The sequence below is a fragment of the Pempheris klunzingeri genome, chromosome 5, assembly GCF_042242105.1.
Source record: "Pempheris klunzingeri isolate RE-2024b chromosome 5, fPemKlu1.hap1, whole genome shotgun sequence".
NCBI classification, from domain to species: Eukaryota; Metazoa; Chordata; class Actinopteri; order Acropomatiformes; family Pempheridae; genus Pempheris; species Pempheris klunzingeri.
Window position 1 is genome coordinate 2,094,577 of NC_092016.1, and position 27,848 is coordinate 2,122,424.

General features: G+C 41.0%; 1 protein-coding gene across 1 annotated transcript; it reads right to left on the bottom strand.

The window, feature by feature from the left end:
- Positions 1-328: 328 nt before the first annotated feature.
- lamb4 (laminin, beta 4) lies at positions 329-27,818 on the bottom strand. The gene is made up of 34 exons (XM_070831533.1): positions 27,788-27,818; positions 27,383-27,549; positions 24,612-24,747; positions 23,869-23,942; positions 23,293-23,481; positions 23,121-23,184; positions 22,669-22,883; positions 21,357-21,477; positions 20,219-20,407; positions 18,300-18,455; positions 18,092-18,192; positions 17,850-17,929; positions 16,662-16,881; positions 15,804-15,935; positions 15,505-15,690; positions 15,073-15,185; positions 11,620-11,740; positions 10,954-11,134; positions 9,822-9,965; positions 9,470-9,701; positions 8,420-8,577; positions 8,050-8,274; positions 6,948-7,165; positions 6,600-6,696; positions 6,127-6,496; positions 5,838-5,998; positions 5,215-5,417; positions 4,428-4,625; positions 4,148-4,292; positions 3,706-3,913; positions 3,017-3,152; positions 2,738-2,908; positions 1,185-1,338; positions 329-1,004 (listed from the first exon to the last, which is right to left on the bottom strand). The coding sequence occupies exons 1-34, from the start codon at positions 27,807-27,809 to the stop codon at positions 865-867; spliced, it is 5,427 nt and encodes a 1,808-aa protein (XP_070687634.1). The 5' UTR covers positions 27,810-27,818; the 3' UTR covers positions 329-864.
- Positions 27,819-27,848: the final 30 nt, after the last annotated feature.

The following is a 27,848-nucleotide window of genomic DNA, read 5'->3' on the forward strand; positions in this document are numbered from 1 at the left end:
AATAAAGTTATAACCTCTGTTTACACGTTATACTTTAAGGCATTTAGATATGTGATGATATGCAGGTTTCTGTGGCAGTAAAAAAATGATTTACGAACATTAAGCAGAACCTCAATGTTAATAGGAACAACAAGGGTCCTAAACTTGATCCCTGAGGAACGCCAGATTCTGAAATTGTTTTCATACTATTTGTTCCCCATAAGCATATATATATATATATATATATATATATATATATATATATATATATATATATATATATATATATATATATATTCTCAGTAGTACTTTTGAAGACCTGTGTTTCAGTGTGTAATACTCAGTAGTATTTATGAGGACCTGTGTTTCAGTATGTAGTTCTCAGTAGTATTTATGAGGACCTGTGTTTCAGTGTGTAGTTCTCAGTAGTATTTATGAGGACCTGTATTTCAGTATGTAATACTCAGTAGTATTTATGAGGACCTGTGTTTCAGTATGTAATACTCAGTAGTATTTATGAGGACCTGTGTTTCAGTATGTAGTTCTCAGTAGTATTTATGAGGACCTGTATTTCAGTATGTAATACTCAGTAGTATTTATGAGGACCTGTGTTTCAGTATGTAATACTCAGTAGTATTTATGAGGACCTGTATTTCAGTATGTAATACTCAGTAGTATTTATGAGGACCTGTATTTCAGTATGTAGTTCTCAGTAGTATTTATGAGGACCTGTATTTCAGTAGGTAGTTCTCAGTAGTATTTATGAGGACCTGTATTTCAGTAGGTAGTTCTCAGTAGTATTTATGAGGACCTGTGTTTCAGTATGTAGTTCTCAGTAGTATTTATGAGGACCTGTGTTTCAGTGTGTGGTACTTTTTGTAGTATCTATGAGCTACAGGTGGCGTATCCTTCGGCTCGTTTGGAGATTTCCTGTCGAAGTGCATCCACCGCCTCCAACAACTTGGAGACTTCAGCTGCTTTGTCCTCTTTGCTCTTGATCTGCTGCTTTATCTTATCCTCCAGATCTGGTAACACAGAATACACAAATATACACACAATGTGTACTAGTACTGCACATACTACGACTGTAGTCTTTAGATAATACCGCAGCTCGGCTGATGCTGCCAGTATTTATTTCTCTCGCTGATTCTGTTGCTTTAACAGTGATAATATAAAGACAATACTAATGAAAGTACTAATACTACCTTGTATCTGTTTCAGCTTGTCCTCCACCTGTTTCTTCATCTTCTCCGCCTCCTTTATGATGTTCTTCAGCTGTTTTTCAGCTTCACCCTGATCCGTCTTATTCGCATTTTTCTCCTTTAGAAGCTCAAACTGCTTCTTCACGTTGTCCAGCTCCTGTTAAGAGTCACACTGCTGTTAAAGCACATGTTACTGTAGTTTACATCTTACTGTTTCTGTCTTTACTGTAGTTTAAATCTTACTGTTTCTGTCTTTACTGTAGTTTAAATCTTACTGTTTCTGTCTTTACTGTAGTTTAAATCTTACTGTTTCTGTCTTTACTGTAGTTTAAATCTTACTGTTTCTGTCTTTACTGTAGTTTAAATCTTACTGTTTCTGTGTCACTGCTGTAGTTTAAATCTTACTGTTTCTGTCTTTACTGTAGTTTAAATCTTACTGTTTCTGTCTTTACTGTAGTTTACATCTTACTGTTTCTGTGTCACTGCTGTAGTTTAAATCTTACTGTAGTTTAAATCTTACTGTTTCTGTCTTTACTGTAGTTTAAATCTTACTGTTTCTGTCTTTACTGTAGTTTAAATCGTACGGTTTCTGTGTCAGTGCTGTAGTTTAAATCTTACTGTAGTTTAAATCTTACCGTTTCTGTGTCAGTGCTGTAGTTTAAATCTTACTGTAGTTTGAATCTTTAAATCTTACTGTTTCTGTGTCAGTGCTGTAGTTTAAATCTTACGGTATCTCTTAATGTAGTTTAAATCTTACTGTTTCTGTGTCAGTGCTGTAGTTTAAATCTCACTGTAGTTTAAATCTTACTGTTTCTGAGTCACTGCTGTAGTTTAAATCTTACTGTAGTTTAAATCTTACTGTAGTTTAAATCTTACTGTTTCTGTGTCACTGCTGTAGTTTAAATCTCACTGTAGTTTAAATCTTACTGTTTCTGAGTCACTGCTGTAGTTTAAATCTTACTGTAGTTTAAATCTTACTGTTTCTGTGTCACTGCTGTAGTTTAAATCTTACTGTTTCTGTGTCAGTGCTGTAGTTTAAATCTTACTGTAGTTTAAATCTTACTGTTTCTGTGTCACTGCTGTAGTTTAAATCTTACTGCAGTTTAAATCTTACTGTAGTTTAAATCTTACTGTTTCCGTGTCACTGCTGTAGTTTAAATCTTACTGCAGTTTAAATCTTACTGTAGTTTAAATTTTACTGTTTCCGTGTCACTGCTGTAGTTTAAATCTCACTGTAGTTTAAATTTTACTGTTTCTGTGTCAGTGCTGTAGTTTAAATCTTACTGCAGTTTAAATCTTACTGTAGTTTAAATCTTACTGTTTCTGTGTCAGTGCTGTAGTTTAAATCTTACAGCAGTTTAAATCTTATTGTTTCTGTGTCACTGCTGTAGTTTAAATCTTACTGTTTCTGTGTCACTGCTGCAGTTTAAATCTTACTGTAGTTTAAATCTTACTGTAGTTTAAATCTTACTGTTTCTGTGTCACTGCTGTAGTTTAAATCTTACTGTTTCTGTGTCACTGCTGTAGTTTAAATCTTACTGTAGTTTCAATCTTACTGTTTCTGTGTCAGTGCTGTTGTTTAAAGCAGCGCCTGCAGCCACTAGAGCGTCTCCGGCCATCTCTCTGTTCTGTGCGGTCTTGTTCTTCAGAGCTTCGATCTCGTCCTGCAGATCTTCAGGTCGACGGTTCATCAGCTTCGCCTCGATGTCGTCCAGTTTGTCTTTGATCTGAAACACGACAGGGAGAAGAAAACATGATCAAACACATCGACCACAGGCTGAACAGGGATGAACTCAAATGATTTTTGAGATGCACGACATGTTTTTAGTCTTTACTTTCTGGGCTCGGTCTTTGGTCAAGCCTCTGTCCTTGCTGGCTATTTCCAGGTCGTCGTTGGCTTTTTCCTGAGCTTTCTCTGCGTCATAAAGTTCTTTGCTGATCTTCTTCGCGTCGATGCTCTTTGTCCGCTCCCTAGAAAACAAGAAACGGCAACAACACAGCTTCAAAATACCAGGATTTCTCGATGAAGTCAGGAGGCCAAAACAAACCGAAAGGATCCATCCGCCACAGAGGTTGTGTTAAAGCTTTGTGTTTCATTTTTAGCAAATATTTCATGTGTTATTTATTATAAGAAAAGATTTTCAATTAAACAAATCTAAATAAAGGTCACCATCTATCGGCCAGTGACGGTGACTGAGGCCCTTTTATTGACAGCAGCAGTGAGGTCCAAAAACACCTCTGCGATTCCTGCTTATCACCACATGCGCGGCTAAACAGACCAAACTGGAGATCTACGAGACTGCTGCTTTAAAGTTTTGTGTTTTTTGGACAGCTGAGTGTGAAGTTTCCTGTTTTATTTAAAGCTTAATGCTTTGTTTCATATTTATTATACACATCACAGAGGTCACAGATGTTTAGTGGTTTCAGGGAGCTAACGGATGTTTCATGCTTTATTCTAAGCTTTGTGTTTTATTCTAAGTTTCTTCTAATTGATAATTGATTATCTCATGCTTCAGGCACTGACTTCAGTTCCTTAGCTTTCTTCAGCAGGTCATTGGCGGCCGCAGCCTGCTCCTCCAGGTTCTTGAGGTTGTCTTGGAAACTGGTAACGTTGGACAGCAGATCGTTGATTTCCTTGATCATTGATCGGATCTGATCAGGGGATCGTGGCAGCTCGATTTTCAGAACGGCTTGGGCCATTTTCTCAATGTCGGCTGGAGGAACCATCTCATCTGCCGTGGAGCAAATATGAAGAATAATTATGTTTCAGCTGTACGAAGGTCGTTGTCACAGTCCAATATCAGTATGAAACTCTTACTCGAGTTGCTATATTCATCAGTTTTAGACTTGCAAACATCATATCTGACTTGGAGCTCAATCTGAAAACACTGACTGCTTATATCAGGAGAATCTCAACATCTTTAAACTGACTGAACCTGAATCCTCCAGGTGAGGTGAGGACTGACCTCTCAGGTAGTTTTTGACTCGCTGGATGAGCTCCTTGGTTTTGTTCTTCTCTCTCTCGAAGGAGTCAATGCCGTCGTTGATCCGGTTCTGCAGGTCTTTAGCCTTGTCTTTGGTGTCCTGAGCCACCTGTTTGGCATCATTGATCTGACACAGAATGAACAGTTATAACGTTTATGTCGACTGATCCACGTATTACTGACCGTTTGGTTTCAAACACCCTTGTTAAAAAACAGGACTGCACCAACACCAGTCCTCCCAGTCCTCCCAGTGTAAACCTGCCTTGTTCTTGGACTCCTGCAGTCTGGATGGGAGCGAGATGAGTTGGTCCCTCGTTCTCTCTGCCAAGTCTGAAGCTCTCTGACTAACAGGAACGACGCCGTCACAGTTTGGACCTCCACATTTCCTTTTCCCCTGATCCAGACCACACAGAGCTCCACCACATCCCGAACAGTCGTTCTTACCTGGTCCTCCACAGACCTGCACCAGACCACAACATGCTGGTTAAAAGGCACGAAGAGGCTCACTTGCCTGACTGTGATTATGAAAGGATAGGGGCTCTATATTTACTTATTTTGAGTTATTATGGAAAGGATCCCTACAGAGATAGACCTGGAAGATTCTCTTTGTTTAACTAGACAGCTGTATATTATTCAGTTCAAAGCCACCAGACTCCATTTAAAAAAACAGGGATTTTACATTGCAGATCACAGGAGTTGCTAGTCTACTTGCAGTGACTTTGATGTTTTAACTCATTAGCCTGGATCCAGACTAACTTAAATAGAGTCACACAAGTGTCACAATAACACAAACTAACTAACCAATCAGGGTAGTGGTGGACCAGCAACTCCTGTGTTCTGTAAGGTAAAATTTATATTTTTTTCAATGCAGTCTGGTGGCTTTAAGCCAAGCAATAAAATGGCTGTTTCTGGTTAAACAAAAAGGATCTTACAGGTTAAAATAACAATCTGAGCCTTTCAGTGGCTAAAACAAGCACTTTTTGTACCTACCATTTATTTTTGAAACTAAAAATGTGTATAAATAGGACCCAGGTTTAAATATATGTCACCTTCCGGTTGAGATTCTCCACGCTGAGCTCTTTGACCTTCTTCCCCAGCTGCGCCAGGTCTCCTCTGCTGCTACACGTGCTCAGTTTGTGTTTGACTTCCTGCCTGGTGTCCATGGAGTCCTCCACAGCTTTGTTGGCGTTTCTCACCCTCTTCTCGTCCGACATGAAGGCTCTGTGAAGCTTCTCGATCTCATCCAGCAGCTCTACAGAATCAGAGGAGACACTGCGGTCAGAAATAAACTAAAGAAGAAGTTTGTTCTCACTGTAATCAACCCTCCATGCAGAAAACCTTCTATATAATCAGGAGAATCTGAGCTCAGATGCTTCCGGTTTCTTTGATTCTTGTGAAATTTTTGTCACACTTGACTGGAGTTCATCTGGTCCTGAACATACATTTTTCTTACGAGTTTGTGGTCTCAATGGCTGGTTGGTGTTCATATGGTAAATTATGGTCCCATTTAGAGTAAAACAGATGTTGAATTATAATTTTGGGCAGGACTACATTGTAAACAATCAGACGTGGGTCATTCCTAAACCTAACCAATCAGAGGCAGGAGAAAAAACTCCAGGGACCATTTATCTTTTAAATAAGTTAAAATATTACAAGACAAACATCTCTGTACCCTCCAGGTACTCGTCGTCATCGTCCGGATCCTCGATGAGTTTCTCCTTCAGATTGTTCAGCAGCTTCTTGAACTCCTGATGAATGTTGTCGATTTCAGTGTTGAGGAGAGGAGACGGGTCCATCAGGATCGTGTTCGGGTCAATGGTGTCTTTCAGCTTCCTGTGAGGACGTTTAAAAATGTTTTATTCGATGAGTTCAACTTCTTTCATATCTGAAGTTTATTTGTGGGTTTATTGAGGCTGTAAAACTACAGAATGTTCCTTTAAATTGATCACTGGAGAATTCACCCGATCATCAAACACAGCTTCTCCATCTTCTCCACTTTTGGTGAAGAGAGTCCAGTCAGGTTGGCGAGGCCGTCCAGCTTGGAGTGCATCTCCAGCATCTGTTGCCGTTGACGACTGACTCCGGGATGCAGGTCATCGCCTTGGCGAGGGATGAAGGTCTTCATCCTCTGGCCGGCTCGCCGGACGTCGGTGACGTTTTCGGTCCAGAGTGCGTTGCAGGGGTGGCACTTCTCACAGGCCGGGAACATCGAGCTGTAGCCGGGGGCGCATTCGTCACAGAGGATACCGGTGACGCCTTCTCGACAGATACACTCGCCGGTTTCAGGGTCACACGACGGGCGCTCGGTACCCTCCGTGTTGCAGTCACACGCTGAGAACGAGAAGTGGCGAGTTTAAACACAAAAACAACACAGACGTCTGTCACAGAAAAGGGTCAAAGATGACGTTGGAGGTGTGTTTGCGTCCTCACTCACAGACACACTGCAGGTCTGGATTCCCAAAATGATTTTCTCCACATTCGTCACACTGTCTTCCTCCAAACTCAGTACGGCACGGACACTGTCCCGTCACCTGAAGGCATCACCACTTCATCAATTCAATGTTTTATAACCAGTCGTCCATCTACTATTTATTACTTTTACAGCGTGTCTCCATTTTATGTCTCTCATTTGTCTTTTATTGTGAAAAACTTCTCTGGAAAGGCCACATTTCAGCTACATAAACTTATTATCCCTGTTTTTATCCCTTCTGGTTACACATCACAACATAAGTGTGCTTCATGTGATCGTGTGTTGTGATGTAAACAGCAGCCGGTTGCTTGCCTTGTCGCAGACGTTGGAGAGGGAGTTCGCCGGGTCACAGCTGCAGGGCTGACACCCCGACGTCCCGTTCAGGTTCCAGTATCCGTCCTCACACTCGTCGCAGAGGACGCCCACCACCCCCCTCCTGCAGGGACACTGTCCCGTCTTCTCATCGCAGAAACAGGGACTCCCCAGAGGACACTGAGTCACCGCCGTCCCCCGCCGGTCACAGGAGCACTCTGGGAAATACACACAATGAATATATTACATATATCCTCAATCAGATACACGTGGAAATATTCAGTTTGACACAAAATGTATAAATCCAACATGCAAGAACTTTAAATCCTTTGTTTTCCTGATTCATGTATGAATGTTTTCAGTGTTTTGGGTATTTTTTTATCACCACCTTAACACGGTGGGGGGGTTAATGTTCTACCATAATCATGGGAGCTGTGTTTTAAGGGGCAAGGGGTCGGACTGAGCAATATGAAAGCCGATTTATGATACAGCGACTTTGTGATAGAGTGACCTTGCTCAGAACAGGGAGATCGGGGCCCCCTTCTGGGAGGAGATGGTGGCCAGAGACCCCAGCCTGGTGATGGTGGGGGCCTTAATGTGCCGATCCCTGACTGTAAAAACTGGCTCTGCTGGAAGGAGGTGGACTTGTTTCGGGTCCTGGAGCCAAATAGATGACAGTCAGGCTCATTTTAGCTCTAGAAACCAAACTCCTGAGAGCACAGACGCTCCTTTTGTCAGGCGCCCTTGTGTCTGATTGGCTAGGTTTAGGCCTGACCCCCCCCTCTGATTGCTTATTCACAAGGTCGTCCTGCCCTAAAGCCCCCCCCCCCCCCACCTTATGATCTGTTTTACCCTAAATTGGACCATAATTTACTAAAAGAACATCCTGCTGTATTGATGAAGACTTGAAACTATTGAGACCATGAACTCATTAGCAAAATGTTCACTGAGCAAATAAATCAAGCGAGAAGTCGACTTCCATCCAATCTGCCTTCTGTTGGAAAGACTCCTCAGCTTTGGCTTCACCTTTGGGACCTGGAGGCCACGTCCAGTCCTTAAAACACTTCGTCTTCTATGGTCATCGTGTTTTAATACTCTTTACCTTTGCAGTCCTGCACCAGGGCGCTGCCGTAGTAACCAGGTTTGCAGTTTTGGCAGTTTGGTCCCATCGTGTTGTGCAGGCACCGCAGGCACTCCCCCGTCAGGCTGTCGCAGGCGTCACGGTCGTCAGGTCGGATGTTGCCGTTGCAGGGACACTCCTTGCAGCGGGCGCCTGGCAACAGCAGGTCGCCATAGAAACCAGGGCTGCACCTGTCGCAGCGTGGACCTGAGGGAGTCACAGTCAGTCTTTTCCTATCGTTGGGACACGCTCTGCTGCCCTCTGCTGTCAAACGCTCTCACACACCTGCACACTGACTCTCTGAGGTCACACACGGACAGGTAAAAGAAAAAGGTGAGAGGTCGGCCCCTACCTGTGTGCCCCTCTCTGCAGTTACAGATCAAACTGCGGGATTGTGGGTTGTTTTGGCAGGAGGTGGCAAAGAACCGTCCGCTGCCCTGGACGTCCGGACACAGGCAGGGCTGACAGGGCTGTCTGGAGACGGGGTTACCATAGTAACCCTCCAAACACCTGCATCAGCAACACAGGTGTGTCATCATACAGGGAGAACATGTAACGATGTCATGAGGATGTTAGTAACAGTAGGTGTCATTTCTTTATTATTGATATGGATTAATTATTGGAAAGTATATTATGAGATATATAAAATATTACACTCCAGTAATAGGAGTTTGGCTCAGTAGTGTATACTTTTAGGTATATTCTGATATATATAAATATATTTTTAGGGGTTTTATGATACATATAAATATACATAACCTGTCACAGTTTGGTTGGGTGGTATATTATGAGGTATATTCTGATATATGTTAATATATCTCAGGTATATTATGATAAATAAATATCTATAACGGTCACAGTTTGGTTCCACGGTATATACTTTTAGGTATATTATGATATATAAATATATATCTTTAGGTATATAATGATATATATAAATAAATCTTTAGGTATATTATGATATATAAATATATAACCTGTCACAGTTTGGTCCGGTGGGTATATTATGAGGTATATTCTGATACATATAAATAGATCTTCAGATATATTATGATACATATAAATATCTATAACCTGTAACAGTGTGGTCAGGTGTTACATATTTTAGGTGTATTATGATATCTAATAATAATGTTTTAGGTATCTCTTCTTCAGGTATATTATGATATATAAATATATAACCTGTCACAGTTTGGTCCAGAGGGTATATTATGAGGTATATTCTGATATATATAAATATATTTTTAGGGGTTTTATGATACATATAAATGTACATAACCTGTCACAGTTTGGTCCGGTGGGTATTTTATGAGGTATATTCTGATATATATAAATACATCTCCAGGTATATTATGATATATAAATACATTTCCAGGTATATTATGATATATAAATATATAACCTGTCACAGTTTGGTCCGGTGGCGTGCTCCCTGCAGTTCAGACACAGTCCGGTCTCTTCGTCACACACCTCCGACAGTCTGTTACATTCACAGGGTCGACATAGCGGGAAACCCCAGTAACCTCTCTGGCAGCGATCACAGCGCCGACCGGCTACCTCCGGACGGCACGCACACTGACCTCTGACCTGATCACACAGCTGCGACGTCGAACCACGAGAGTCACACTCACATGCTGCGAATACAACAGCAGAGAAAGAAAAAAAATCATCATGGTCCTATAAATTATACAACCGTCATCGTGGTGCATCCTGTCAGAGGTGGTTTTGGGGATGCGGTCGTGCCAGATCCTCACGTGTGCAGCCGGCAGGTCCGAAGCCAAACGTCAGGGATGCACAGGTGTCACAGCAGCGGCCGATCACATTAGGTTTACATTCACAGATCCCTCCCAGTTTAGAGCAGGACGGTCCGAGAGAGCCGACGGTGTTACACCTGCAAGCTGACGAGACGGAAACCAACAGAAATTAATGTTAAAAGTTATTAAATATCACTAATGTGGTGTTTTGTGTGACTGAAGATTTAGTTATGGATTAAACTACTTACCAACAGTTATGTATTTGTGTTTAAGTGTTGAACTACTTATGCATGATTAGGATGTGGATTTGTATCAATGTATTGAACCACAAAACTAAAAATGCCTCTGCTCCAGATTCATGTTGATCCACTAGTGTTTCAGCTGTGGATCATGTGTTTAAATGTAGACTTTCATTGCTGCTTTTACTTTTTATTCTGCACCTTTTGTTTTGTTTTGTTACTAAATTGATCCAGAGACACGCACAAGAATCCCCATGTACCTGTCTTACTCATACAAAAGGCAATAAACTCTATTCTATTCTATTCTAAATGCTTACGATCGACTGGATTGTGGTGGTTCTGTTGTGGATTTGTGTTTTAATCAATCAATCAATCATTATTTAGCACCAATTCATGACAAAATATATCTTGAAACACTTTATAAAGAGCAGGAGAGACACCCAGGATTCAAGAGTCTCCACAGAAAATGGCAAGAAAAGACTTTAACAGGAAGAAACCTTAGGAACAGCATCGTTGTGACTTAATGTTAAAGTGTTGACCACTTATGAAAGATTAGATTTGTGTTGAACTACTTATAAACAGCTCTGCTCCGTATTCATGTCTAAATGTTGATCTACTTTGTGTTTAACAAAAGTTATCTCAAGACACTTCATAAAGACCAAACTCTTTAATTAAGGGACACTCGGTGATTCAAGAATTCAAAATTGAGGATCCAAGAATCTCAACATGAGCAAGAGGAGAAAATGGCAAGAAGAAAACTCCTCTTTAACAGGAAGAAACCTGAGACAGAACCCAGAGGTGAGCAGCTTTCTGTCGCCGTTGGGACTTGATGTTTAAGTGTTGACCACTCGTGAATGATTACAGGATTTGTGTCGATGTGTTGAACTGCTTACGAACGGCTCCGTTGTGGATTCGCGCCGACATGCTCCCGATGAGACCCTCACAGACCTCCGGTAGAGCCTCCTGTGGCCCGAGCTCGGCCGCCAACCCAGTGCAGCGGAAGCGGCGGAAAGAGTCGAGGTCACTCTGGGAGCAGAAGTCTCGGACAGACTCGATACTGGGAATCAGACCCATCTGAGAAAAAAAACAACATACATCATATTTACTAAAAACCACGTGATGTTAACTGGTGTTTGTTGGACAGACGCTCTGTTTAATGAGTTCCTTTCTCCTTTACTCATGTGTTCTTAATCTATAAAGGTGATAAATGGACCCTGTTTGTGATTGGACAGCTGCTGTCATCATCATCATAACTTTACTTCACACACATTAGTCCATAACTACATAAAAACATAATAAAACACAAGGAAAACAACGATAGCAGTGTTGTGGACTCAGATAAGCCTGTTATTATTTCGTAAACTAGCACATAAAATTCCTTAACACAGCCTGAAAAGTGAGAACATTCCTCGTCACAAACATATGAGTTAAACTCTTTAGCAGGATCCTGAACGCATCATTAAACTCCACCTGAAGCTTTTAAATTCTTGCTTTACTGTCTCTGCACCACAAGTGTGAACTGGATTAGTTTCCAGGTGAACAGAGGAGGACCTCCTCACCGAGTCGATCAGGACGTGTGAGCTGGAGGAGCCGTCAGATCGCTGCTGCTTGTGAAAGATGACGTCCACAAAGTAGCGGCCGCCTGCGTTCAGACACACTGGAGAGTCCAGAACAGCCCCTCTGAAGACAACAGCAAGAGTAAAGACCTCAGTGAAGACCACAGTGAAGACCACAGTAAAGACCTCAGTGAAGACCTCAGTAAAGACCTCAGTGAAGACCTCAGTGAAGACCTCAGTAAAGACCTCAGTGAAGACCTCAGTGAAGACCTCAGTGAAGACCTCAGTAAAGACCTCAGTGAAGACCTCAGTAAAGACCTCAGTGAAGACCTCAGTGAAGACCACAGTGAAGACCTCAGTGAAGACCTCAGTAAAGACCTCAGTAAAGACCTCAGTGAAGACCTCAGTAAAGACCTCAGTGAAGACCTCAGTGAAGACCTCAGTAAAGACCTCAGTGAAGACCTCAGTGAAGACCTCAGTGAAGACCTCAGTAAAGACCTCAGTGAAGACCTCAGTAAAGACCTCAGTGAAGACCTCAGTGAAGACCACAGTGAAGACCTCAGTGAAGACCTCAGTAAAGACCTCAGTGAAGACCTCAGTAAAGACCTCAGTGAAGACCACAGTGAAGACCTCAGTAAAGACCTCAGTGAAGACCTCAGTAAAGACCTCAGTAAAGACCTCAGTGAAGACCTCAGTAAAGACCTCAGTGAAGACCACAGTGAAGACCTCAGTAAAGACCTCAGTGAAGACCTCAGTAAAGACCTCAGTGAAGACCTCAGTGAAGACCTCAGTAAAGACCTCAGTAAAGACCTCAGTAAAGACCTCAGTGAAGACCTCAGTAAAGACCTCAGTAAAGACCTCAGTGAAGACCTCAGTAAAGACCTCAGTGAAGACCTCAGTGAAGACCTCAGTAAAGACCTCAGTGAAGACCTCAGTGAAGACCTCAGTGAAGACCTCAGTAAAGACCTCAGTGAAGACCTCAGTAAAGACCTCAGTGAAGACCTCAGTGAAGACCACAGTGAAGACCTCAGTGAAGACCTCAGTAAAGACCTCAGTGAAGACCTCAGTAAAGACCTCAGTGAAGACCACAGTGAAGACCTCAGTAAAGACCTCAGTGAAGACCTCAGTAAAGACCTCAGTAAAGACCTCAGTGAAGACCTCAGTAAAGACCTCAGTGAAGACCACAGTGAAGACCTCAGTAAAGACCTCAGTGAAGACCTCAGTAAAGACCTCAGTAAAGACCTCAGTGAAGACCACAGTGAAGACCTCAGTAAAGACCTCAGTAAAGACCTCAGTAAAGACCACAGTGAAGACCTCAGTAAAGACCTCAGTAAAGACCTCAGTGAAGACCTCAGTAAAGACCTCAGTGAAGACCTCAGTAAAGACCACAGTGAAGACCTCAGTAAAGACCTCAGTAAAGACCTCAGTGAAGACCTCAGTAAAGACCTCAGTAAAGACCTCAGTAAAGACCTCAGTGAAGACCTCAGTAAAGACCTCAGTAAAGACCTCAGTGAAGACCACAGTGAAGACCTCAGTAAAGACCTCAGTAAAGACCACAGTGAAGACCTCAGTAAAGACCTCATTAAAGACCTCAGTGAAGACCACAGTGAAGACCACAGTAAAGACCTCAGTAAAGACCTCAGTGAAGACCTCAGTAAAGACCTCAGTGAAGACCTCAGTAAAGACCACAGTGAAGACCTCAGTAAAGACCTCAGTAAAGACCTCAGTGAAGACCTCAGTAAAGACCTCAGTAAAGACCTCAGTAAAGACCTCAGTAAAGACCTCAGTGAAGACCTCAGTAAAGACCTCAGTAAAGACCTCAGTAAAGACCTCAGTAAAGACCTCAGTAAAGACCTCAGTGAAGACCTCAGTAAAGACCTCAGTAAAGACCTCAGTAAAGACCTCAGTAAAGACCTCAGTGAAGACCTCAGTGAAGACCTCAGTAAAGACCTCAGTGAAGACCTCAGTAAAGACCTCAGTAAAGACCTCAGTAAAGACCTCAGTAAAGACCTCAGTAAAGACCTCAGTAAAGACCTCAGTGAAGACCTCAGTAAAGACCTCAGTGAAGACCTCAGTAAAGACCTCAGTGAAGACCTCAGTGAAGACCTCAGTGAAGACATGACACCCAAGCTGGTCTCTGGCTCTAGTATTGACCCTTCAGTCTGATCAAATACATGACATATGATCAATAATTGTTATTAGAAGGTGATAAAAATATGTCCTTTTAATTTTAAAAACAAAATAAGACCTTCCTCAGCAGTTTGTGAACCGAAGGAACGAAACTGCCAAAATCAAAAATATATAAATATACGACTCAATGAATATATTAATATTAATATATTAATATTCCATTAAATAGACCAAAATATGAGAGTAGAAATAAATTTAGGCATTGATTAATTTATATAATCCGGCATAAATTGATATTTCTGTTTTCATTTGCTTCTGTATTTATTCATTCCTCTATTGACTTTCCCATTTACTTATCTATTCAACTAATTATTTTTATCAACATCACAGACCGCTTATTTGCATAATGAGCCAGAAATGCATACTGGAACATTAAATAGGTGTGAAACACATGAATAAATATATTTTAAATGAATAAATTAATAGATTAAATTAAATGGAAATCAAATGGGAAAGTAAATAAATAGAAATATTAAATTATGTAACAGCTTATATATTAATCAAAGCCAACACATATTTAATAACATTTTTGATGATATTAATTGGTGTATTCATTTATTTATTGAGTCATGTGTTTATTTCTTTATGCATTTTTGGTTTTGGCAGCGTCACACAGTCTGGAACAAAGCCTGTGGTTTCTTTTAACCATAAACAGGAAACAGCAGTAGTTATAACAGTGATTCGTGATAAATACTCTTCACTGTTTCCGGCCACAAGGTGGAGTTATTTACCACAGTGAGAGAAAGCGTGTTTGAAGGTTTATCACCATAACGCTGCACATAGTCGCACACTACAAAGTTATCACAGAGACAACAGCAGAAAATAAACAGCAGAAAAACAATTCAGGGTGCAGTGTTCGAGGCGTCAGACGAAGGAGGGAGCGTCCTGCTGACAGGTGACAGGTTTTGTCAGGTCATGATTCATGACGTGTGCATGCTTTAAAATCCAAAATGCACTTTTTAAATGTCTTTTCAACATATATACGTGTCCCCGGGGCCTTTAGAGACCTTTAGAGACCTTTAGAGACCGTCCTCTCTCCGTTTCTCCCGCTCCATCTGTCAGTAAATGTGTGTGAAAACGCTCTGTTTAGATTTGGCTCCCTTTGTGATGTCATAAAATGTGATGTCATGTTGATCATGTGACCTCCTACCAGCCAATCAGCAGGCTGTTCTGAACATTGAAACGATGGAAAAGCTGTTTTTTGTTGCCATCGTGTCACCTTTTCTGCAGGTGAACAGTCTCTGCTGAATACTGACGGCGCCTCACCTGGAGTTTCCCGGGAGAATCAGAGTTTTACTTCCTGTTGGGTCGCTGCTGCAGCCGCCGTTGCCCGGCGACAGTGTGATGATGCTGACTGAAGCCAGCCAATCAGATGGAGACTGCAGAGGAAGATCAGCTGACGTTATGCGAAATACAGGAAGAAAGATTTAACATTAAATAATATCTCTAAAGTCTTAAGTGTTTAAATCTTATACTATTTTTGTTATTTTCCTTTTTTTTGTTTATAGTTTAAAAAGAATTTTCATCATTTAATATCTGAAAATTAAAGCTCTGGTCCTCATCAGCCAGTGTTAGCTTAGCAGTTAGCCTTCAGTTAGCACAGAAGCTGGACCAGGACCAGAATCAGGACCAGAACCAGGACCAGAACCAGAATCAGGACCAGGACCAGGACCAGGACCAGGACCAGAAAATCCTAACCTCCGGCTCGTAGCGGATCGCCATCTGGTATTCCATCGATGTTGGGAGGTTGTCCACGGTGAACCTAAGCCCCGCCCCGTCCAACACTCTGACGAATCCCAGGCCAGACCAGGTGATCGGCCGATCACCTGTCCTCTGACGGGGAATGATCTGCAGGGCGTGACCCGGATCCAGAGGGATGCTGCTCTGCTGCGGGACGGAAACCAACATCAGTGATACTCAGAACCGAGGAGGACGATCTGATTGGCTCACAGGTCAGACTGGGCCCCCCCCCCCCCACCTGATCAAAGGTGTCTCACCTGTCCCTGTCTCCTCCGGCGGGCGAGTCGGCGACTCCTCCGAACCAAAACGACTCGTCCGTTAGAGAACTTAAAGTCGTAACCCTGCGCTCTGTAATACTGCTCACACTCTGGTAGAACACCGGGGCTCACCTGGAAATACACACAAATACTGCATGTAAAACACACAAATACTGCATGTAAAACACAAATACTGCATGTAAAACACACAAATACTGCATGTAAAACACAAATACTGCATGTAAAACACACAAATACTGCATGTAAAACACAAATACTACATGTAAAACACAAATACTACATGTAAAACACACAAATACTGCATGCAAACTACACACAAATACTACTGCTACAAATACTACTGCTTTGAAATACTGCTCACACACATTATACACATAAATACTGTTAGTACACACATAAATACTGTTAATATACACATTAATACTGTATAAATACTGTTAGTACACACATTAATACTGTTAGTATACACATAAATACTGTTAGTATACACATTAATACTGTTAGTATACACATTAATACTGTTAGTATACACATTAATACTGTTAGTATACACATTAATACTGTTAGTATACACATTAATACTGTTAGTATACACATAAATACTGTTAGTATACACATTAATACTGTTAGTATACACATTAATACTGTTAGTATACACATTAATACTGTTAGTATACACATAAATACTGTTAGTATACACATAAATACTGTTAGTATACACATTAATACTGTTAGTATACACATAAATACTGTTAGTATACACATAAATACTGTTAGTATACTCATTAATACTAATTCTACTAATACTCTCTGATTGTCACATTTACTCATCATTACCAGAGAAGAAGAGAGAGACTGAGGAGGAGGAGGAGGATGAGGAGGAGGAGAAGGAGGAGGAGGAGGAGAAGAAGAGCTTCCTCCATACAGCGGCGCGGCGAGCTCCGCCTCATACAGGAAGTAGTCCAGTGGAGGCAGGAAGTGGCCGGGGGCGGGGTCAGAGCAGCGCCGACCCACCATGTTGTTTAAACAGCGACACTGTCCGTCCTCAGGTGAACACCTGAAGAGACAGGAAGTGAGACACTTCAGCTGCTTTCAGTCACTGGATCAGTTTAAACTGTTTTTTGATGATCCTTCCTGTTCACTTGGATCTGTTTTCAGCTCATCTCAGTTATAAACTGGTTATAAACTGGTTATTACCTGTTATTACGTGTTATTAATCAGTTTATGACAGTTAATCAGTTAATAATCTGTTATAAACTGTTTATTTACTGGTTATAAACGGATTATTAATTCAGTTTGAATGATTATTAACTGTTACAAACTGTTACTTACTAGTTATAAATTGCTTATTAACTATTATTAACGTTATAAACGGTCCTTAATTGGTTATCACTGTTATCAGCTGATTAATAGCTGTTACTAACGGTTAGTCATTAACTGATAATTAACTGGTCATAAACTGGTTGTACAGTTGTTATAAACTATTATTAATTGTTGTAAACTGCCCTGGTTGTAAATTATTAATAAATGCTCATAAAGTTAGTAAAAACTATTAATGTTTTAAACTGGCAACAGTAGATTAATAACTGGTTATAAACTGTTATTAACTGTAATTATTAATTGTCATTTGTTTGTTATCAACTGTTCAAAACTACGATGTTGTTATAAACTGTTTTAGATTATTATGTACTGATTATTAACTGCTATTAGCTATTATAAACTGATTAATAGCTGTTTTAAACTGTTATAAACTGATTGTATAATGATTATTAACTCTCATTTACTGTTATAAAGTGATTATTAACATTTAAACTAAGTTATTAACTGGTTATTATCTGTTGTTGTTGAGCACTTCACCACACAGATCAGTGAGTTACAGGATTAAATTCGGGGTTCATCCTGTTTTTATTGTTGAGTTTCTGTTGTCACCATAACTGCAGACTTTAGGGATAAACCTGACCTGACCTTCATCATTAATCTATCTTAAAATATATATATATATATCTCTTAAAAGCAGGAACACACATGGTGCCTTGAGCTCCTCCGATGTCGCAGTCGCAGGGCGAACATCTGACCGCGGAGTTTCCCAAACCCCAGAAACCTGCCTGAACACAAAACACACAGAGACGCATTTAAAATATGACTTTTTAAAGAATTACCGAAACATCTGTAGGCTGTAAAAATGTTCCTGCAGTTAATGTAAACAGTATTTATTCACTTTTTATGTGGAGAAACATGCAGCAGATGTTCTTGAAGATGGAACCTACCAGGCATCGATCACACTGCGGTCCAGTCGCCAAACGGTTGCATTCACAGCTTCCTGTCACCGGATCACACCCGATACTTCCCAAAACATTGCACCTGCACTCTGAAAAACACACAGTCAGACAAACATGATGAACATTGAGCTTCTTTCTGTTTGCTTTTATATAAAAAAAAGAAGCTAAAATAGGTCAAATGGATGTCCCTTCTCACCCTGACAGCCGGCCGGGTCGTCCTGCCTCAGGCTGAAGAAGCCATGTCTGCAGCGATCGCAGCGTTGACCCTCCACGTTGTCTTTGCAGATACACTGACCGCGCAGAGGGTCACACAGGCCGCCGCCCTGAGAACCGGCGGGGTCGCAGTCACACGCTGAAGCACAGGAAAAGGTTATGAGTGTAGCTCTGAATCTGTTTGGATCTGTTACACCAACTGTCAAGACCAGATATAAACAAAACTGTGGCCTCAGATGCAGAACGTGCTGCACTATAATGCTGTTTGCACGACATGATACAGCTCAACTCGGCTCTTATAGTAGCAGGTACTTAGATAAAGTAGATAGTAGCCAGCACAACACGACCACACAGGAACAACAGAGGTGTTAACTTCCTGTCTTCGCCGACAGAGAGCAACCTTCACTCTACATTTACCGCCAAATCTGACAGCTTTGTTCACATCACTCATTTGCTCAACCACACACTCCTTAGACACTGCCCTGTTCCTTAAACGAGCTGCTCTACTCTTATTCTTAAAACAGCATATCGAAGGGTTTGTGCTCTTTACATGCATGCACTTCATCAGTTGAACACGGTGTAGTTTTACAGGCTGGCATTGCTTTAAAAATCTGGGTTGAGTGAATAAGAAAACTCAGCTCACTTGGTACCTCAATGGAGGTCATACAGAAAAAAAAGTACCAGATACCAGTTATTATCCACAAAGTTTTGCTAAAAACAATGCTATGGTCAGTTTAACGACACAAGAAAATGCAATGCAGCAACAACATCGATGGTCATATTACATCACGACGTTGGGTATTTCATACACAGATTTCCTCCAGTCGTGTTGATCCACCTGTTTGTGTTCACGGTTATGTTTAATCTTGTTTTTTATTAATTCAGAGAAATGTTTGTTTGTCTTTTGGTTTTTCTCTGTGGACAAATGTGCTCTACGTGTGTTCTTATCCTGGAGTCATCGATCATTATACTCTCAGTTACAAAGTAAAATAACGATAACACATAAATGACACACACTCCTCACTAAAAGTTAGGGATGTTCAGCTTTCAGGTGAAATTTCAGGATGAACCTAAAATGCATTCTAACCTTTCCAGGTGAACTTAATGTGACCTTCTCTAAACCTTTGAATGCACATGTCCAACTGTTCAGTGTCTCAGTACTTTCTGCACCAGCTGCTGTTCTCTAACAAGAAGCTTAACAGCAACATTCACAACAGGTTTGATCCATGAATCCACCAATACATTTCCTGCTTCAGTTAGAATTGGTATTTAAACAGTCCTCCTCATCCTGCTGTTCACATTCTGACATCATGAGACCAAGACGACACCTAACAGTTGATCAGCAGCACCTCAACACTGGAGGCTTCAAACAGGAAGTCCTCAGACGGAGGTGTTCACTGAGCTTAGAGGGTCACAGAGTGTCATCAGGAGGTTGGAACAGTGATACAGAGACTGGAAGAGTCACAGAAAGGAGAGGAGTGGACGTCCTTTGGCCACATCCCAATTTATTGAGACACTGAACATGTTTTGTTGTGGTATACCTACCACTGTTGGTAGATTTTCTTTAAATACATTGTTTAAGATGAATAAAATCACCAGTGCATGCTTCTACTTAAATGTCCTACTTTCATGATATAATATCACTGTAGCATTCACTTTTTACATTTTCCATATATTTCACCTGAAAGTCGAATATCTCTAACTTTTTGTGAGTAGTGTAAATGTTTTGGACATTAATGCTACGAGCTAAACCTACAAACTCAGACTACATTATATATTTGAAAACAGTTTTCAATGTGTTTCTCAGGTGTAAGCGTTATTTATTGTGGATTTTGTATGTCTGAATAAAGTAAACTGTAAAACGCATTAGAGTAAAAAACAAAGAAAGCAGTTGAATTGTACGTATGCAGGCGTGTGGGTCGTCCGTCGCTCTCTGTGGATCCTGATACAGAAATGGCCGACATTGTTCACACTGAGGCCCCGTCCTGTCGTGGCGGCAGTTGTCACAGACGCCGCCGCTCGTGCCTCCTGTCGCTGCAAAACGAGCGGCGTCGAAGTGACACGAGTCCGAGTGGCCGTGACAGTTACACCCTGAGAGAGAGAGAGAGAGAGAGAGAGACGCCAAACACATGATTACAAACTGAAAACGAGATGAATTCATACTTAAAAAAACAATGAACATTCATCATTTTGTCATTACTGATAAAAAACTACTAAAACTAAACTTTTGTAAGAAGAAAAAAGATTAAATAAGTTAAATAAAGAAAAAAAACCAAATTATTTTTGAGGGATGTAGTTCTGATTTTAGACTTCAAACTATTTGAAAAATAAAAATATATTTAAAGTACTGCATAAAAATTATCAGTGGTGGAAGAAATATTCAGATATTTTAATACCACAATACCAAAATACTCCACTACAAGTACAAGTACTGCATTCAAAAGTACTGAAGGTGAGTATCATCAACAAAATGTTTGTGGATTAATATTTCTGCTGCCTTAATGTCCATGTCACATTTTATTGCTGTTTAAAGTCGAGTTAATTTTAACTACTTTGTTGGGTAGTTTAATCTACAGCAGTGCATCATGGATCATCACATGTTTGTGTCGTCGCTGTCATGTGAGAAAAGTCTCTGAAAAGTCGTAAAACTTGCTTTCAGCTGTTTTCAGCTCAGTGACGAAACATTTTCCAGTCGACCAAGAGGCTATTAGTTAGTTTAAGGAGGAGAATTCTTGGTTCATACTTCAGTTTATCACAAACGTTCACAATCTGACATGAAGGGGGTGAAAAAACTGTCAACTGTAAACTAACCAAAGCTGCCAGACAGATGTAGTCCGGTAAAAAGATGTAGTGAGATGTAGTGGAGGACACTTTAAAGTTGTTAGTTACTTAAGTACTTAGTTACAGTCCAGCTCTACAAACTGTAAAATATAAAAATAACTCTCTCTCCTACAGATTATATCTTATATTCTACTGATTTCTACTGTTTTAGGTTTTCTATCACCATAAAAAGAAAATTATTCTTTATGTTTTTTTTTACTCCTGCAGATGTTGGCTGTGCTTCCTCCTCCAGGCCTCCAGGGGGAGTCGTGGTGAAAGTCCTGACACCTCTCGCAGTTCTCTCCGGCCGTGTCGTGCTGACAAACACATCGGCCATGAACCTGAAGAACAGAAAAACATCTTTACGTGGATTGTTAGCTAGCTTTAACGCGTGTGTTCGTGCAGTCACAGTTTGATTTGATCAGTCCTCGACTCTAAAATGTCACAACAACAGTGGACATTTGGTTTTAGATACTTTTGGTTTGTCGTTTGCCATCTTGATGTATAAAAACAACTGGACACAAAATGTCTCCGTTCATTCCTGTTAAAGTTACTCAGCGGCGAATGAAGCTAAAAAGTAAACTGTAAAGAAATTATCTGGATGAAAGGCACTGCATATTCTCTGCAGAAGTAAGGGCTCCGTAGAGTTAGCCAAGCTAGCTAACTCCCGCTTTAGCTGTGCTCTAACTTGGACAGATGTAAAAAATTATATAATCAGGAGACTCCTCCAGTCTTTCTACAGGTTATCATACTGAATGGATCAAACTTGGATGGTGAAATGAGTTATATTGAAGGGATTGTGATCCTCAAAAACAATTTAAGTCTATGGGAAAACGTTTTCTTAAGCTCAATGCCATCATGTGACTGATGCTATTGTTGTAACTACATGGTTTGGCCCAGAAGAAAACTGGCTTCACAGGCTGTTGCACCTCCTGGGGGGTTGATTTGGCATTATAGGCGTCGCCATCTTGGTTTTTCTTTGGAGCCAGACTTGGCCCCCTGGCTCTGATTGGTTAGGTTTAGGCATGACCTGCCACTGATTGGTTAGCCACAAGATATCGTTTATCTTCCTCTAAATGGGACCATAACTTACTAAATGAACATCCTCATTGACTTCCATCCAATCAGACTTCTGTTTGGAGCCAGTGGAGTCGCTGGTGTAAAGTAAAAAGTTCATGTATGTAACTATTAAACTACTTAAACACTCTCCGATCGGGAGAAATATTTAAATCGGCACAGAAAACGTTGATGTGTTTGATGCTAGATTGTCAATAAATGAGCGTATTTATCTTTATGTTAATATTCTTACAGTTTCTGTCGTCTTTTCTCACTCAGTTTGTTAAATAACTGCAGACACCTAAAGGCACCACGAGGTGAACAAGGTGAAGGAGTTCACATGTTAACACCCAGAAACACCTCAGAGGATCACAGGGATCTGCAAGACTGATCGGCACAGATCTGATCAGAACCAGTGCAGACACATCGTAAACTAACCCAGACCTGCTCAGCATCGTACTAATGCTGTTCCGTACCATGCCAGCCTGGCTGAACACGTCCCCCCGTCCTGGATCCACGGGTGTGCACTGGCTGGCGTGTCCGTTACAGAAGCAGCTGCCTCGGACCACCATGTTGTAAAGAGCGTAGTAATATTTGTCCTGAGGGTTCCTGCGTCTTCGAGCCAGCAGAGTGTCGCCCAGCGTGAAGAGATGCGTGAAGTTAATGCGGATATTTGTTAGGGTGATCAGATCTGAGGAGCACCATTAGAAAAACATGTTTAGAGTGAGTACAGTAGTAGTAATAGTATTCAGTGTACATGAAAATCGCTGTGGTTGTTTTAAAGTCTGTCTGTAGTCAGGTTAGGGTGAGTAAACTCTATGGTTATGTTGGTTTAATTGATGACCTGAGCCATTCGTTGTGTATGATTTTATCGCCCATCTGACGGCCAATCAGAGAGCGGGATTCTCTGGAGTAAATGTCGCCTCACCCTGGATGTTTGGTGCGTACGGGTTTCCAATTTCAAAGATGGGATCCAGAGCTTTCAGCACCACCTGGTGGACACACAGAACAACACATCCTCTGAATATGACACAGATTTATGTCTGTCTGTGTGTGTGTGTGTGTTCTGTGTATGAATAAAGTTGAGTTGAACGTGTTACCTCCCCGTCAGTGGACGGCTCTGATCCGGAGTATCGGCTGTCGCAGACGACGTCGTCGATGCTATCGGCCGGCTGAGCCGACACCGAGGGGAAATGAAGCGAACAATCGTCTGCAAAGTAACGAAAAACCTTCCAGCTGCGTCCCAAATCCTTTGAACGCTCCACCAACATGGCCGCCGGACGATAACTCTGCAGACAGAGAGCACAGGAAGTGACATCACAGGGTCTCTCTACCGGCATTCTGGCTCAGGCCTGGTTGTGTTTTGAGCTGTGAATCATGTTCAGTCAGCAGTTAATAAAGTGTGAAAATCAATATAAACATCAAACGGAGGTGTCCGACATGTTGTGTGATGAGATCAAATAAACATTTTTAAACATTTTATACATAGATGACATCCACGCTGACCCACAATTTAGAAATATTTGCATTAAAAACAGAAACAGAGTAATCCTGATATATCGAAAAGTCAAAGAGAAACTAGAGGAGTGAAACATCACATCAGCCAATCAGAGTTGGAGAAGTCACTGAGTCACCACCTGTAAATTTACATAATGTAAAGGTGTTTGGTGTTTTACCTTGAAGGTGAGGACCAGGTGACTTAACTGGAACATGGTCTCCAGATCCAGCCGGATGCTGACCTGATGAACTCCTGCAGACGACAGCAGTCAACACACATGAGGCAGTAAACATAATTATTATATTCATTATAATATAATGAACCTTTGCTGCGGTCTTTATTGCCCCTACAGTGGACCAGTGGGTCTATTGGCCTGATGTTTGAATGCTCCTACATTTCCCAGACGTCACAGTGAACGCAGTGTTTAGAGCAAAGAGTGCAGGAAAGACGTGGACGAAGCTTTTAGTTCCGAAAAGTAAATTATGGTCCCATTTAGAGGAAAATAGACCAAGAAGAGCGGGGAGGGCTTTAGGGCGGGGCTACGTTAAGACTAACCAATCAGAGGTGGTCATCAATCAATTAATCAGTTTTTATTTACATAGTGTCAATTCATCCTAAAAGAGCAGGTAACTCTTTAATTAAGAGAGACACAGCGATTCAAGAACATCAGCATCAGGCGACACTGTCGAGTAAAAACTCCCCACTTCGTGGTATGAATGTCACTTCTGGCTCCAAAAAAACAAGATGGCTGCCGCCGTAAAGCGACACTCGAGGCTTCAAAATGGCGGTTGGCTACTTCCACATTTTACAAACAGTCTTCAACTGAAAACTGTGATTCATATTTTATAAGCGATTGATCTGCTTCTGAGGCGTCCTGCGCTCTGATTGGACCGTTCTTTTTTTTTTTTTTTCTAAACTCACCGTTCTCAGATTGCCACCACTTCATTTTTCTCTCGGGGTCGAAGGTGGTGATGACGTTCTCGATGAGGTGGCTGTCGGGGTTGCTGTAGCGATTGTACGGCAGCCGAGAGTCACAAGTGAAACATTTCTGCTCCCCCTGGTGGACGAAGACACGTTAAACCAAACTGAATGACTCATCACAACAAATCATGTTTACAGAGCAGAGAATATTTGACTTTATATACTTTTTACAATTTAATTGATGTTATTTATTATATATGATCTGAAATAAGGGTCCAAGAACAGAAGGCTGTGATTCGTTATTCTGTGCTGTATAAATAAAATCTGACAGGACTAAAGAATAGAACAGCACAGACCAGGAACAGAGAAGTAAAGAACCGTAGAGAACAGAGCAGTACAGAACAAACCACTAAAGAACAGAACAGTAAAGCAAAGAACATCAGAGAGAAGTAAAGAACAGAGCAGTAGAGAACAGTAAAGGCCATTTAAGAACAGAACAGTAGAGAACAGTAAAGGCCATTTAAAAGAACAGCAGACAAAAGAACAGAACAGTAGAGACTATTTAAGAACAGAGCAGTAAAGAACCTAACAGTAAAGAAAAGAACAGTAGAGAACAGAACAGTAAAGAAAAGAACAGTAGAGAACAGAACAGTAGAGACTATTTAAGAACAGAGCAGTAAAGAACCGAACAGTAAAGAAAAGAACAGTAGAGAACAGAACAGTAAAAAACAGAACAGTAGAGACTATTTAAGAACAGAACAGTAAAGAAAAGAACAGTAGAGAACAGAACAGTAGAAAACAGAACAGTAGAGACTATTTAAGAACAGAACAGTAAAGAAACAAACAATAAAGAACCGAACAGTAGAGAACAGAACAGTAAAGAACCGAACAGTAAAGAACCGAACAATAGAGAACAGAACAGTAGAGAAACGAACAGTAAAGAACCGAACAGTAAAGAACAGAACAGTAGAGAACAGAACAGTAAAGAACAGAACAGTAAAGAACAGAACAGTAGAGAACAGAACAGTAGAGAACAGAGCAGTAAAAAACAACAGTAGAGAACAGAACAGTAAAGAACAGAACAGTAAAGAACAGAACAGTAAAGAACAGAACAGTAGAGAACAGAACAGTAGAGACTATTTAAGAACAGAACAGTAAAGAACAGGGCAGTAGAGAACAGAGAAGTAAAGAACAGAACAGTAGAGAACAGAACAGTAGAGACTATTTAAGAACAGAGCAGTAAAGAACCGAACAGTAAAGAAAAGAACAGTAGAGAACAGAACAGTAAAAAACAGAACAGTAGAGACTATTTAAGAACAGAACAGTAAAGAAAAGAACAGTAGAGAACAGAACAGTAGAAAACAGAACAGTAGAGACTATTTAAGAACAGAACAGTAAAGAAACAAACAATAAAGAACCGAACAGTAGAGAACAGAACAGTAAAGAACCGAACAGTAAAGAACCGAACAGTAGAGAACAGAACAGTAGAGAAACGAACAGTAAAGAACCGAACAGTAAAGAACAGAACAGTAGAGAACAGAACAGTAAAGAACAGAACAGTAAAGAACAGAACAGTAGAGAACAGAACAGTAGAGAACAGAGCAGTAAAAAACAGAACAGTAGAGAACAGAACAGTAAAGAACAGAACAGTAAAGAACAGGGCAGTAGAGAACAGAGAAGTAAAGAACAGAGCAGTAGAGAACAGAACAGTAGAGACTATTTAAGAACAGAGCAGTAGAGAACAGTCATATATTTATCTGACTGAAAGCAGTGGATCATTTAAATTGAAGCAGAGTTCTGTTGGTCAGAGAAGTGAAACAATGAGTGGAACCTGAATCTAATCCGTCCGATCAATTATCCTACAAATTAGTGTTTAATTCGGGGGAACGTTAAGAAATAGAATAAAGATAGTAAATTCTGCAGAGACGAGCTCGGAGGGAAAAGAAGGGGGGAAAAATGCAGGAATGAGGAGGAGGAACAATTCCACAGGGTGGAGAGAACGGCGTCGGATCATAAAGTGACAGATCAGAACATGTTCCAGTATGAAAGTCAGAGCCGGAGCCAGGAACACGTCAGGTAGAACACACAAAGAGAACAAGAGTTCAGCTGCATGCTGTACAAACATACAGGAACACGGGAACACGGGAACACAGGAACACAGGAACATAGGAACAGGAACACAGGAACACAGGAACATAGGAACAGGAACACAGGAACACAGGAACACAGGAACACAGGAACATAGGAACATAGGAACACAGGAACATAGGAACAGGAACACAGGAACACAGGAATTGATAATTTCTTCACTGCAGTGATTAAATTTTTTTTTTTTTACAATTTAGAGAATATTTTATTTTGATAATTTCTTCACTGCAGCGATTTTTTAAAAATTTGTTATGATTTAGAGAATATTTTATTTTGATCATTTTTAAATCATTTCTATAGAGAATGTTTTACTTTGGTAATTTTATAAGTCGTAGAAATGTCACAGGAAATACAGACAATGAAGCAGATGAAAAAGACTTGACGTTGACAGCACAGAACAATAAAGTCATTAATAAAGTAAGAATATCAATCCTGTATTGATAATGTACAGCGAGACAGGTCAGTATTACTAAAGGACAGGGCCACTCGCTGCACATCTGATGCAGAGCCCGTATCTGTCCCATCACTGTTTCCATTGCAAGACCACTGCAAGACCTCACGTCTCTGCCAGGGTCCCTCAGCTTGTCTAAATTCATCACATCTCTGATAACGTGACCCCTGACCTCCAGGTATCCGATGATGCAGTAGTTCTGGGGTCCGTCCAGGCCGCAGGTGGACGAGGCTGACAGCTGAGACGCTCGGCCCACCATCAGGTCACCGAGCTGGGGGTAACAGGAGCCATCGGGGCACCGGTCCTGGGGGTCCTGGAGCCGAGCTGCTGGAAGAAGAGCTGCAGAGGGACAGAAGTAATGAATCTGAAATGTTTCGGAAGACATAAAGAATATTAAAATAAATCACTCTGGGGAAACATCAGAGAGTTTCAATAGAAAGCTGATACCTGGATCAATACACCTGATACTTCCTACCTGGGTGATAAACAGATTTCTAAAATGATATTACACAAACGCCCCAACTTTCTTCACCTCTGGATCCTTTTCCTCTTCCTTCCTTCCTTCCTTCCTACTCACCAATGAAGCAGATAAAAATCATGTTGTGTTGAGACTCTGCTGGTCTCTGGTGGACTCTGGT